Source organism: Mustela nigripes, chromosome 14 (genome assembly GCF_022355385.1).
Source record: "Mustela nigripes isolate SB6536 chromosome 14, MUSNIG.SB6536, whole genome shotgun sequence".
In the NCBI taxonomy this organism is placed as follows: Eukaryota; Metazoa; Chordata; class Mammalia; order Carnivora; family Mustelidae; genus Mustela; species Mustela nigripes.
In genome coordinates, this window is record NC_081570.1 from 78,524,760 (window position 1) to 78,539,624 (window position 14,865).

The 14,865-nt window shown below is 39.8% G+C and overlaps 1 protein-coding gene across 5 annotated transcripts in view; it reads left to right on the top strand.

Moving 5' to 3' along the window:
• RPAP2 (RNA polymerase II associated protein 2) overlaps positions 1-14,865 on the top strand; it is a 101,991-nt gene that overhangs the window by 54,190 nt on the left and 32,936 nt on the right. Inside the window, exon 12 of one of the 5 annotated variants that reach the window (XM_059375385.1) lies at positions 13,960-14,167. The exons of the other annotated variants lie outside the window; for them this stretch is intronic. Within the exon in view, the coding sequence (XP_059231368.1) occupies positions 13,960-13,975 (16 nt within the window). The 3' untranslated portion in view covers positions 13,976-14,167. Of the gene's footprint in view, positions 1-13,959; positions 14,168-14,865 lie in introns of those variants that run through there. 5 annotated transcript variants of the gene reach the window in all.

Consider the following 14,865-nt stretch of genomic DNA (forward strand, 5'->3'; position numbering starts at 1 on the left):
AAATGCAGTGTTTAAAAGGCTACTGAAAGAGACAGTGAGGATGAGCATATTTAGCCTAGAAAACAGTTTAATTTTACTGATAAAGAACCATGGTGACTCTGCCTAAGTATTATTACTTAATGATCTTAGTCATTGAGCTTGGCAAAGAAATTCTTTGAATGATACAGCTAGTCACTCTTTCTGTAGAAAGATTATGGAGTACTTGTTTAAGTCAAGGGGAGGAACACCCCTCCAGATTCCTTTAGTCTCTTTCTACTACAGACTGACATTATATTAGCTGACATTATATTGCTCTCCACATCAAAGCTGAGGATGCAGAGGAAACAATGGAGTGATTTAGTACCTCAGCATTATACTTAGGGTGGTGAAAAGCAAAATAAAATGTGTATGTTGATTGTTTTTAATGTAAAAATATGGGGGGTGAGGGTGGGGTCTTTTTTAGATTTTGTTTGTTTATTTATTCGACAAAGAGAATGAAGACAAGCAGGGGGAGCAGCAGACTCTCTGGTGAGCAGGGAGCCTGATGTGGGGCTCAGTCCCAGGTCCCCGGGATCATGACTTGCGCAGAAGGGAGGCGCTTAACTGACTGAGCCGCCCAGGCACCTCAGAATGCCCTCATCCTTTCCTTTCTATTTCTTGAAACCCTTTCTATCCTTTGGGCCCATCACAAACCACACTTCTGTGAAACCCTCTTTTTTTTTTTTTTTTTTAATCTTTCTAGTTGAGGTATTTTGCTTCTTTGAAACTCTCAATAATCTGTGCTTCTTTTTTGCCATTTGATATATTTAACTTTTTACTGAGGTTACCTGTGCACACATTCACCTCCTCCTTTCCTCAGCATCCAGCAGGCTATGAAGTCTTTGAGTGCAGAGGCTTGGTTTAGTCTTTGTATCCCCCACAGTGCCTAAAATACAGCCTTACCAGTAGCAGCTACTCAATACACCTCTGTTGTCTATGCTTTAATTAAAATTTCTAAATATTTGGAACCTTTTCAATTAATGTATAGATGCCAGCTTCCACAATGATCTATAGTTACGATGTTACAATGAAGTGTGGGTCTCTTTTCCTTTTCTGGCGTATATAGGCTCTACTTATATTGATTTTCATGGAATGAGACACAAACAAAGACTAACCCAACTCTTTAGATAGAAGAAAAATCAGGGCGCCTGGGTGGCTCAGTGGGTTAAAGCCTCTGCCTTCAGCTCAGCTCATGATCCCAGGGTCCTGGGATCAAGTCCCACATTGGGCTCTCTGCTCATCAGGGAGCCTGCTTCCCTTCCCCTCTCTCTCTCTCTCTGCCTGCCTCTCTGCCTACTTGTGATCTCTGTCTGTCAAATAAATAAAATAAAATCTTAAAAAAAAAAAAAATGAAGAAGAAGAAGAAGAAGAAAAATCAGAGCTACAAGTCAGGTATTTATCAGTCCTTTAGCTAACAACAGGATAATACTATCTCAGAAAAGAAACTAAGGTTGCCATACCATATCTAGTTTGTTTGTTTGTTTGTCTGTCTGTCAGAGTAAGAGGGGGAGCAACAGGCAGAGGGAGAAGTGGGCTCCCTCTGAGCAAGGAGCCTGATGTGGGACTCAGTCCCAGGATGCTGGGATCATGACTTGAGCCGAAGGCAGACACTTGACTGAGCTATCCAGGTGTCCCACTGTATGTAGTTTATTTTTTTTTTTTTTAAGATTTTATTTATTTATTTGACAGAGAGAAATCACAAGTAAATGGAGAGGCAGGCAGAGAGAGAGAGAGGGAAGGAGGCTCTCTGCTGAGCAGAGAGCCCGATGCGGGACTCGATCCCAGGACTCTGAGATCATGACCTGTGCCGAAGGCAGCGGCTCAACCCACTGAGCCACCCAGGCGCCCGCACTGTATGTAGTTTAAAGAAGATTTATCAAGGAACACTTGAGATCTGTTCCTTAGTAAATGGAAAAAAAAAAAAAAAAGTGGGAAGTAAAAGAGGAAAATGATATTTGAGAACCACTTAAAAAATTTTCTTAAATGTGAACTGAATAAAGAAGCTAAAATTCACATGAGCAGCTTTCTAGACATCCCAATTCACTGACAAGACTTATTCCTAGAATAAAATGTAAAAAGTGAGGGGGAAAAGGCCCACGAATTGTAGAGGATTCTGTAAGCACAATTGTTATAAAACTTATTTTTATAGGGCACCTGGGTGGCTCAGTCAGTTAAGGGTCTGCCTTGGGCTCAGGTCATGATCCCTAGGGTTCTTGAACTGAGCCCCACATCATCAGGCTCCCTGCTCAGTGGGGAGTCTGCTTCTCCCTCTCTTTCTGTCCCTTCCCCCAACTTGAGCATGCTCTCTCGCTGCTCACTCTCTCTCAAATAAATAAAATCTTAAAAAAAAAAAAGGTGAGGGCATTTTAGGAGGTACCTCTAACATGGACAAAAAAGCAAAAAGAAGGGATTTGGTGAAGAGAATAAAATAACTGGAAAGAATGGTTGGCAAGTTGGGTCTACCATAGAGATAGATCCTTTCATGGCAGAAAAATGTACTTCAGTGGACAGTGAAAGTCATTTAAGTTTTGAGCAGACTACTAATGTCATGAAACCTGCACTTTAGGAGATTAGTGTTGCAGAGAAGTGGAGTCACGTCTGATCCTGGCTTCTACCAGTCCTTCACCAGTCCTTCACAAGCTTCCAACTGCTCTTCTTGTGGCCTACATGGCCCTGAGTAGTACAGCCCCTTCTTCTCTAGCCTCCTCTCACCCCACCCTCCCGTGTTCTCTTTCCCAGAACACTGACGACCTTTCAGCCCTTCTCATCACACCCTCACTGTAGGACACTGGTTGTTCCTTCTGTCCAGAATATTCTTCCTTCCTCTCTTCCTTTGTGAGTTCCCTGACTAGAATAGATACCTTTACAAATAGGCTTTGATAACACCGTGCACTTACCTTTCCTACACTTGTTTTCAGTTTTATACTTAATCGTATGATTACTTGATTAATATCTGCCTCCGTCATTCACTTGAAGATTTTAGGGGCTGGTTCTTTGTCTGATTTTATTCACCCTTATATACCCACTATTTAGCATTGTGCCTAATTATAGATTTATAAAAAATAGCTGACACTGATTGAGTGAATTAATGTATGAATGAGATTAATTAGGAAACCATCCTTTCTCTGTGTTGACTCCTTCCCTCCTGCCTACAACTGCTTATTTGTCTTTGAAGTTTAAAAAATAAAACAGAAAAACCTATCCTTTGTCCTTAACTTCACAGACCTCCCTTAGACAATCCATCCATTTACTTAGCAAACTTCTTAAAGAACTAGTTTGCTGTCGGTGATTCCAGTGCTTTTCAGTACTCTCTTGCATTCTTATTCTTGCCCACGTTTATGAAAATGATTTCTCAAACTCTCCAGTAGTGATAGTGTAGTTAACCAAAGAGCAATGAGGCAGTGAACTAAAATGATTACGAAGAAAATTAAATGGGAGAGAGAGATGATAAGAGACATTACAACTCCAGAATCTACAAGGTTTAGCAATGTGTGTTGGGGGATGGGGAATAACAAATGATTTCAGAATACAGGCACACTTCATTTGATTATGCTTTACATTGTGCTTTGCGGATAATTACGTTTCTTACACATTTAAGGTTTGTGGCAACCCTACATTGAGCAAGTCTCTCAGCACTATTTTTTTTTTAAGATTTTATTTATTTATTTGACAGACAGAGATCACAAGTAAGCAGAGAGGCAGGCAGAGAGGGAGAAAGGGAAGTAAGCTCCCCGCCAAGCAGAGGATCCTGGGATCATGACCTGAGCTGAAGGCAGAGGCTTTGACCCACTGAGCCACCCAGGCACCCCTCAGCACTATTTTCAAATAACATTTGCTCACTTTGTGTCTCTCTGTCACATTTGGTAATTTTTGCAGTATTTTGAATTTTATTATTATTCATCATCATCAGTGATCACAACTCACTGAAAGCTCAGGTGATAGCATTTTTAAATTATTTCTTAATTAAGGTGGTTTAGACATAGTGCTATTGTACATAATAGACTACAGTACAGTGTAAACAAACTTTTGTATTCATTTGACTTTATTATGGTACTCATTTTACTGCAATGGTCTGGACTAAATCCACTATATCTCTGCAGTATGCCTATATTAAGACAGATGACTGGGAAAATACTGGTGCCTTTATGGAAATGGGTAGGAGGAACTAATTTTAAGAGATGGTACATTTGGTTTAATACCTGCTCTACAAGCACCAAGGCTCTTCCTGTTCAGGAACGGGAAAGGTTCAGGCAGATTATCCACTTGGGTGGTTCCTCACTAGGTATTGAAAATGTGGAATTGGAGCTGAAGAATGGTAAGGAGTCTGCCCACATCCAGTGCCGAGTCAGACCAGCACCCCAATGTGGACCTTGAGTGCCATTGGGAAGACATTAGCCCCAGGGGCCATGATTCAGTTTGCTGGAAGGAAACTTGGGAACATCTGTAAGGAGAGGAATAGGAAGGACCTGAGGAGAAACAGTAAAGGGGGTCATTGTAGATCCTTTGGAGCCAAGAACTAGAACTGACTTGCAAGACCTCTACCAGCTAGGAGTTTCATGAAGATACTCCTTTGCCAAGATCTTGGTGAATAATCTTTCACTGTGTATTTGTGTCTTGGACATTATTTTACTTGTTACCACAATCACGCTTGGCTGGATGATTTTTGTTGAATTTGCATGTTACATCAGCACGTTTCTGGAGTTCACTCCTTCAACTCTGAAGTGGAAAGAGAAGTAACCTATTGAGGAGAGCAAGGCACAACTGAGGACCCAATCTTTGGATAAAGAACTGCAACTAAGAGAACCATGTGGAAGATATGTAGGTATCCCTGAGGAAGGACGCTAGTAGAAATAAGCAAAGATGATCCTGATAAAGTAATGTAGCTCTGAAGCGCACCTGACTAGCTCTATAGTTCCTGTGGTTGCTTTTGTATAAAGTAATTACAAATTATTTTGTCACGTTTTACATAAAAAGTTCATGTACTTTTTTTAAAAAAAAATGATAAGGGGGACACCTGGCTGGCTCAATCAAAAGAGCACGTGACTCTTGATCTTGGGTTTGAGCCCCACATTGAGCGGGAAGATTACTAAAAAAGTAAATATTTTTTTTTAAATGGTAAGGAAAATGAGAGACCTAGACTCGAGTGGGCACTGAAATGGTGAGATGGCAGAGGTAGAGGGTATTAAATGCCAAGTCAGTATGAGATAGAACCTGTGGAATAGCTGCATCCATGCCAAGGATGCCTTAGCACTACAAGGAGAGCAGAAAGAGGGAAAGTGGACATTTTTGAACATCGACTATGTACCATCTTGCTAGATTCTTTACATGCATTATTTAATCTGATCTTCACAATATAGTAAGGTCAGTAATGGTGTCCCACTTCCCAGAGGAAGAAACAGACTTTGTCCAAGACTTTGTCCAAGATTACACCTGGGACTCGGACTATCTGACTTCAAAATATGTTCACTTTACTTGGCACAGTATACTTCAGAAAGGTATGTATCCAACCAGGATGTTGCCAAGGAATCCAAAGCAGTTATGAGGTTAAAGAAAGAATAGTAACTACCTTTCTGAGAACCCGGTATTTATCCTCTATTGAAAAAAGATGAGGTCTGAAAAAAGGCTGTGGCTTCAGCAATTAGGTGGTTGTAGGTGACCTTCAAGAAATCAGTTTTTTAGGATGATAGGCATGGAGACTAAATTGCAAGGACTATTGCAATAGACAGTTGTGAAGATACTATACATAGCATATGTTGACCACTCCATATGGTTGGCAGAGGAGGAGAGGGAAGCAATTATAACCTGATATGACATGGTAAATCTTCAGAAGACTTCTCAAGATAGTGGAGGCTTAGGCTTGTTGGTGGCAGGGAGCAAGGAAATATTAGGTAGAGTACTTGGGAGTACTAAAAAGATACAGGGTAACTGGCAGGATAAGACCCATGAAGAAACTGGGAATGTCATCAAAGGTAAATTTGCCTATTAATTTTTCTTCTCTAACCCTTGTCACCCACCTCTCTTTCCCACTGTTTCCTCCACATGTTTCTCTCTCCTTGCCTTGAATGTATTATTTGCTAACATTTTGCCTTCTTTACTTAATTTCAAAAGTGAATGAACCAAGCCTTGTGTATTTTTCCTTCCAAAAATCCATGTTAGTATTATTGCTTTATTACTGACTCTGATTGATTCTTACCCTGCTCCACTGCAGGTCTTAAGAGAATTAAGTGTAAGACAGCATTTCTAAGCTTAACCTATATACAGCCACTATTTTTCATTCTAGTGACTAACTTTTTTTCATATTCATGATTTTTACCTTCCCTTCCTTCTCATTTTTCATGACCCACAAATCATTCCTAGGGCCATATGCATGTACTTCATACATACATACACACACACTTTTACATGAAAATAAGAGGCTACCCATTCTTCTAGAAATTGCAGTTGGACAATGCATAAACAGTACTAACCCAGGAAAGATATCTACAGTAAGTGAGGTGAATTTGAAACTATTTCCTTACCAAAACATAACCTCCTTCAGCCAAGGGTATTGTCTAGATTACTTTTGTCTCCCTAGTGCCAAACACTCAGTCTGGCACTTAATAAGTAAAATACTCAGTATTTATAGAATAAATCAGGGGCACCTGGGTGGCTTAGTTAAGCATCTACCTTCATTTCAGGTCATGATCCCAGGGTCCTAGGACCCAGCTCCCACAGCGTGCTCCCTGCTCAGCAGGGAGCCTGCTTCTCCCTCTGCCTCTGCCCTTTACCTGCACTCTTTCTCTCTCTCTCTGTTTCAAATAAATAAATAATTTTTAAAAATCGTTTCTTATAGAATAAATCAAGTGAATGGATAGGAACAACTTGGGTCAATTATTGTTGATGTTATGGACTTAAACATAGAATTGGTAGCACAGGTAAAATTGCTTTGCAAAGGAAAAAAAATCGTTGCTTACTATAATGAGTGAAAGGAAGGACAGTGACCTTGTGTCTCTGTAATGATTCATATTTTCCAGGGTGGGTATGGTCTGATAAGGGTGTGACTAGCCTAAAAAGGATCACTACTTTTAACCAAATCTGGCATTGCTTTTTTGCAAATAGATTGTTATAAAATCTTTAATAAAATTAATGAAAAACAGTTAAAGCTAGATGTAAATGTGAGATTGTTTTTTAACTCCTGTAATTATAAAATTAGTGACTATTTAAATTTTTTAAAAGTTTCTTTGATTTAAAAACTTGATTCCAAATACTGCTTTTCTCTTACCTTCCATGGACTTAATCTTTTATCTTCTGTGGACTGATAAAATAGAAGAATTGGTTAAAGAGCAATTAATTACCGAGTGTATATGGTATTGTGCCAAATATTTTATTTATCTGGTGCATCACAGACAGTATTCTGGAGAATTCTTTAAATGTTTTACATGTTGGTATTTGTTCGTTGAATTGGAAGCATTTATCAAATATTAATGGGTCCTAATGGAAAATTTTACTCTAGAGGCAAACTCTTCCTTAACTAGTTTTATGGATGCATTTTATTAACTAGTCTTGCAAAGTTAAATAAAAGTTTTAAGAGGAAAAAATTATTCCCGGGGCGCCTGGGTGGCTCAATGGGTTAAAGCCTCTGCCTTCGGCTCAGATCATGATCCCAGGGTGCTGGGATCGAGCCCCACATCATCGGGCTCTCTGCTCAGCAGGGAGCCTGCTTCTTCCCCTCCCCTCTCTCTGCCTGCCTGTCTGACTACTTGTGATCTCTCTCTGTCAAATAAATAAAAATAAAAATTTTTTTTAAATTATTCCATGTGTATTAAGCATTTGTTAAATTCAGAATCCTAATTGCCTAGTGTGTTTTTCCTCTATTCAAACACTTCCGTTTAGATTGTTTATTATAGAGACTTAACACCTCTTCAGTATTCTTCCTGCCACTGACTTTTCTCATTCTTATGTTCTAGTTAACTGTAAAGTCACATAGTTCTTGGAGGCAAAATTCAAATGCTTCTGTTTTACTCCTTGTCTAAATATTTTTACATAGCTTTAGAGAATATTTTAGAATATAATACTGAAAATTCCAGTGGAGCAAAAGTACTTGGGAAACTACTACAAACTGCTTTGTGAACACCTGCAGTTACTGGAAATGAAATCATGTTATAATAACTGAATTACCTGTACTATTTCAGAGTTCCATTTATTTACAGAATTTTCTTTCCATTGAGTTTTTCAGCCCCCACATTATGATATTGTTTGTCATATGGAGGTTTTTAATTATAGTGATTGGCCAACCAGCTACAATGCAAAAATGTTTCCTAAGAATAAAATTGTTACCGGGTTATAACTAGTATTCTTACAGTTTCATTGCAGAGAAAAATGTTCATCTGAAAACTGAGATATACACACCTTTCACATGTTCCTAGTTCCCAAAACTATAAAATTAAATGCCACTAATTCTCTGCAACTAAGGTTATACATTAAGATACATGGTTATGCAGTTGACCCTTGAATATCATGGGGGCTGGGACTCTGACCTCTGACCTCCCCCCTACAGTTAAAAATCCACATGTAACTTTTGACTCTCCCTAAACTTTACTAATAGCCTGCTGTTGACTGGAAGCCTCACCAATAACATAAACAGATGATTAAACATCATTTATATGTTATATGTATATACTGTATATATACTATATTATTAGAATAAAGTAAGTTATCAAGAAAATCATTTGGACGAAAAATATATTACTGTACTATTTTTTTTTTTAAAGTAGCCCCATGTAGTTTAAACCCATGTTGTTCAGGGGTCAACTGTACATTAAAAGTAGAAGTAAAGGAATGCGTGAGTGGCTCAGTTGGTTAAGGGTCCTGGGATCACGTCCCACGTCAGTCTCCTTATTCAGCAGGGAACCTGCTTCTCCCTCTGCCTGCTGCTGCCCCTGCTTGTGCTCTCTCACACTTGCTCTCTCTGACAAATAACTTTTCTAAATCTTTAAAAATAAATAAATAAAAGGAATTAAGATACATATTCTTTCCCCAAGGGGGGGGGATGCACATTTGGAAAAAAGAAAAAGTTCTTATATAATTGGAAGGAATATATAAACTCTTATATCTGAGATTGAGATGAGGAAGTAGAGTCAGCAAATGTAGAATTCTCTGTTGAGAAACTTAATCATAAGAGTAGGAAAGAGACTGAACAGTTTGTTTTGAAAAGACACTTAAGCATGTTAAAAGGGTCTGGAGAAGGAGCAGTAAAGAAAAAATAATCTGAAATTGAGAATGAGATGGAGAGGTAGATATATACAATGGAACAGGGTCCCAGGGGAGGCACAACGAAATGGGACCATGGTCACTGTCAGATGGAGTAGCTTGAACAGGAGAGAACTATATCATCTGAGACTTAAAGAAAATAAGTGAAGAATAATGTGGCTATAAATAAATTTGTAAGTAGAAGGGAGAAGGTTTTTTTTTATTTTATTATTTTAAAAGGTTTTATTTTTTTGACAGAGCTAGAGAGCACATGCAGGGGGAGCGGTAGAGGGAGAGGGAGAAGCAGGCTCCCTGCCAGGGAGCCCAAGGTATTTATTTGACAGAGATCACAAGTAGGCAGACGGGCGGGGGGGGGGGGGGGGGGGGGGGGGGGGGGGGGGGGGGGGGGGGGGGGCAGGGGGGGGATGGGGAAGCAGGCTCCCCGCCGAGCAGAGAGCCCAAAGTGGGGCTGGATCCCAGAACCCTGAGATCATGACCTGAGCCGAAGGCAGAGGCTTTAACCCACTGAGCCACCCAGGCGCCCCAAGGGAAAGATTTTTAAATCATGCCTGACAACTTCAGTTTTCCTGAAGTAGGGTATGAGTTGTATTCTAAGAGTAAAGAGATGGTGGTTGGATACAGAGTGAAAATATTGATAACAGAGTAGTCATTAAAAGGATCTGGACACGGGGCGCCTGGGTGGCTCAGTGGGTTAAGCTGCTGCCTTCGGCTCAGGTCATGATCCCAGGGTCCTGGGATCGAGCCCCGAATCGGGCTCTCTGCTCAGCAGGGAGCCTGCTTCCTCCTCTCTCTCTGCCTGCCTCTCTGCCTGTTTGTGATCTCTCTCTGTCAAATAAATAAATAAAATCTTTAAAAAAAAAAAAAAGGATCTGGACAAGGCTTTATTCCAGGGCCAGAGAATATTGACAAGTGACCCTGGGAGCCCCAGAAGAGGCCAAAGATCATGGATTTGTAATGGTGATGATCTCCCCTCCACCCAGGGCTCTTCAGCCATCCTGCTATATCCCTATGGAGAAAGCAGGGTTGTAACATTGATCTCAGCTTATAGTCGTCGTGAATAAGAAAGCAAAGACAAGGAAGCAAGAGATCCAGAGGAGAGCTGGTAAGAGATTAGTTCAAGAAATCAGCACAAATATAACTGGTAAAGGATCATGGAGTTATCTTAGGAAGGAAATTAGTCATCCCAATCAAACATTTCTTGTGTCTCTCTTCCCAAAGTTGTACCTTCAGCTCTGATATTTCTCTTAGGTTGCAGACAAAACTTTATTTTTTGTTGGACATCTCCATTTGGGTATTGCTCAAGCAATTCAAAGTCTCATATCTGAGGTTGAGTTCATCTTTGAAAAGTCCTCTATTTCTTTTGGTGCCATCTCCCTCTTCTAATTACCCAGAGTTTAAAGCCGACTTGTCCTTAATGCTTCTCTTGTGTTTATCCACCCTATCAAGTCAATGCTGAGTCCTGCCTTTGTAACTTCCCTTACCCAGTGGTCTGTCTCCTTTCCCGGTGCTGCTAACTTACATTAGGCTTTCAGGACTTGCCCAGACTGCTGCAGTCAGAGCCTTCCCAAACAGTTCTCCTTGCCAGGTGTCTCTTCCTTCAACTAGTCCATCCTTCTTCCAGCTTTAACAATAATCTCACTAAAGCTTAATCCTGATTAGGCCAGAAACCTCGTGATGCCCCACTTCCTACTATGTCATGTTGCTTGAAATGGAAGGCTTTCTTAAAGTGGTCCCAACCTGCATCTCCAACTTGGTCTCTTGTTTTCTTACATTGTGTCCACTGTTTACCTCTACAGACATCTTTGTTAGCACTCTGAACTGTGTTTAAAATGCCAGTTGCAGGGCACCTTGGTGGCTCAGTTGGTTAAGCAACTGCCTTTGGCTCCAGTCATGATCCTGGAGTCCCAGAATGGAGTCCCAGGACCGAGTCCCACGTCAGGCTCCCTGCTCAGCAGGGAGTCTGCTTCTCCCTCTACCCTCCCCCCTCTTGTGCTTTCTCTTGTTCTCTCTCAAATAAATAAATAACATCTTTAAAAAAATAAAATGCCAATTGCCTTTTCATATCTGTCTGTCCTAGCCTGGAGGGCCCAGTTCAAATGTCACTGCCTCCTTAGAAGTGTTCCTTAACCTCTCAGGTAGAAATAATTACTTCCTTGAATAAATTCCTATAGATGAGACTATTCTTTGAGACTCTGCTACCTTCAGTTTTCTTACTTAGCTGTTTATGCAAAGATTTCATTTCCTTTGCTATTTGGTTTCTTTGAAATGTGTAGGTAACAGGTATAACACATAATCAGAACTACTCAAATTTATTCTGTTGAGAAATTTACAGTACAACACTCATTGTACATTGGAATCACATAGGAGGTTTTTAAAAAATATCAATTCCTGACTCAGAGATTTTAATTCATTGGTCCGGTGGACATATGTAGTCTTTAAGTTCCACAAGTGATTGTAATTTGTACAGACAGAATTGAGAACCACTATCCTTAATTCCAGAGCAATTACTAGTGTACCAGAGCTATGCTAAATCAGTTGGCTTAGCTATGTCTGCTAGGATTTGCTTGTTTTAAGACAGTTCTTAGCTTTCTTCTAAAGTTTTCATTGGTTAATGGTGTTGGAAGGTACTTTTTGGCTGTCATAGAGAAAAGATTAATTATGAACAACAGACTTGTCAGTTTTCATTAGCACATTTTATTTTGCAGTCATAGATTTCAGAAATTATTTGAAGAACATATACAAGTGGGCCTTTGAAATCGTAAGGTATACTCAGTTCTCAAAATGAATCAGACATGTGAACTTGTGTGGTAAAGGTGGTTAGAAGTGTGGACTAGTGGGAGTACTTCTGGGTTATTTGCTCATCTCTTACTGACTGTGTGACCTTAAGAAAGTCACATCAGTCACAAAGCCAAACCTTGGAGTTCACACTTACTGCAACTTCACAGAAAGGTTAAAGACCAACAAATTAGTCTCATAAAGGGAAAAAAAAAAAAAATCTTTTGACAAACTTGGAAATCACTGAAGCTTCATATGTTTGACTCAGTGGTTGAGATCCTGCCACAAAGGGAACAACTGGGAAAACAACTGGCATTTCTTCAAGGGAAACAAATTTATTTACTCCAATTTAGAAAGCCACCCACCGCCCCTACTAAAGTATCTGAATTCCTTGTCAGTTGTAAAACCGTGTTTACCTTCTACATAAAAACAGCATCAACAGCAGCTTATGAAAGTGCCACGAGGTAGTTACCTGTGCACATGAGCCAGTCCATGTTAATAGGTGGAAAAAGAAAAACTCTTCCTCAGAGTGGCTTTTTTGGTTCTTTCCCTGTGCTCTGGTGTATTTTGTTACTTCAGGGATGAAGCTAGGGGCCACAGATTACACAAATGTTTTTAGAGAATCACTGACAGAGTTGAATATTCTTCTTCATTCTCCCCAGTAAAAAACAGGCAAGATGGAAAAAGAGTTACGTTGAACATGAAATCCTCATTACTTACGTGCTAAGGAGCCCTGAAGTAGATAAAATTCCTTTTCAAAGTTTATAATAGAAAAATTTTTTTTAAATCAGAGATAGGCATTTTGCAAAATGTCTTGGGTTTGTGTGAATCCTCAAATTTCTGAAAATAGATGACATTTCGACCCATTGTGTTACATACTGGTCTCTTTTGTTTCAGTTTTGAGTGTGTGTATGTACAGACAGAGGTATTCTGATTGAATCCTTTATCATTTAGCATTTGTTCTTGTAGAGAAGAAGGAGAAATCCCAACTCATTTTTAGAAGATAAAATATGGGTGAAGTAACAATTGTTACTGCAGGAAGGAAGGAGTAACAAGACTTCATTGGGAAGCAAGATGCCTTTGTGATAAAGGTGTCCATTTTTAGCACTGTTCTTAGCCACTGTGACCCTGGATAAATCCCTTACCCTGTCCAAAGCCTCAGATACGTCAGCTGTCAGAAGGAAACTTGGTGGATAGATTGAGACTAAATCCCACTTAAGGAAATTAAGTGGTGGAATAGCCTTATAAAAGAAGACTATGCAGGTAAACCTCAGCTTTTAGAGTCTGCACTTAGCCAGGCCATTATTAGAAAAAATACTTCATCTGTCCTAGAAGACTTTTTTCGTTTTGTTTTCTTCGAAGCCCCCCAAGTGTCAGGTATTGTAGTATCTGTTCTGTTTTAATTGCTAAAGTGACAAGCCTAGTGCTGGTGCATGCTGCTTACCTTCTCCTTCCCAGCACTAGCTTCTGAAGGATGAGTGAGTGTTTAAGAATTTCTTTAAAGCCCAGCATTATCTTTTAGCAGCCTCTGCATGTTCATCACCTTTATGCACGGTAATCAGCAGAACAGGTTTCCCTACTGCAACAGAACTCTGTGTGAACCCAGTAATTTCTCAAATCTGATAGGTACAGAAAAGTATGTGGCTTTTCACTTCCTGTCCCTTCCTCCAACCCCAAACCAAAGAGAAGCATGCTTTCTGGTGACATTTATTCACATAGATGTTCTCACAGCTCTTTCTTCTCTTGAGGCTGTGTTGACTTTGAGAGTATCAGTCAGTGTCATTTTACAACAGCCTACCATTTTTTATTCTGTGAGTTTGGAAATCAACAGTAAAGACTCAGGAAACTCTAAGAGTTGTTGCTTTTTTTCTAGTTTTGAGGGTAAAGTTGAAGGATATCTATGCTATATCGTTTCAGGCAAGTGCCTACGTGATCTTCACACATATCACCCATATTATTCAGGAAAGGATAATTTGGACTGGACTGATTTCTGGTGTTCCAGAAGCCACAGTATGTATTCTTCAGGAGGAATGAGTGCAATGAGCAAAGCAGTAGGGACCACAATAGGGAAGGCCATATAAAAATCTGGCTTCATGACTGACTATGATCACACTGCAGGACGTGTCATCCACTTGCTCGCTACACCACGGCTCTCTTTCTATAGCTTTCACAGTTGATGGGGTACACACTGCACACACACTTACAGGTGACTCCGCAGACGTGTTTGTACAGCTCTGAAACCTTGGATATAATACGGGGGTTTTTTAACTGCCACTTTTTAATTAGAAATCTCTCCTTGTTTCAGCTGTCAAACTGTGAAAGTCCTCTCACTACTGTGCATAATTCCTGTTAACCAGATGTTTGATAGCTCAGTCATAACAAATGGAAGGTACTTGTCCTAACCTGACTGGCATTCTCTCCTTCTGAGGTGAAGCATGTGTGGAGCAGTCTGCTAAATAATAGTCTTATCAATAAGATGCACTTGGCTTTTTGCTTTTGTTGTCATACCATTTACCATATGGTAAAGAACCAGTTATATAAGGCTCCTTGCCTTTTCAGAGTAGAGATTTGACTCCGCGGAGTTTTAATGAGAAGTTTCCTTTCTTATGTGTGATTTCTACATTGCAAGGAATTAGGTCGTTTTTTTTTTCTAATTATAATCTCCAGCATACAGGTTGTGGGAAGCCATATTTGTAGTGTCACCTCCAGAGGTTTTTATTCTTATTTAAAAGCACTTGAAAGAAATAATTGAAACATAAAAGTCTTTTGTTTTTACTCATGCCCAATCACATTTTCTGTTAATTATTTTAAAGGTATTTCCTA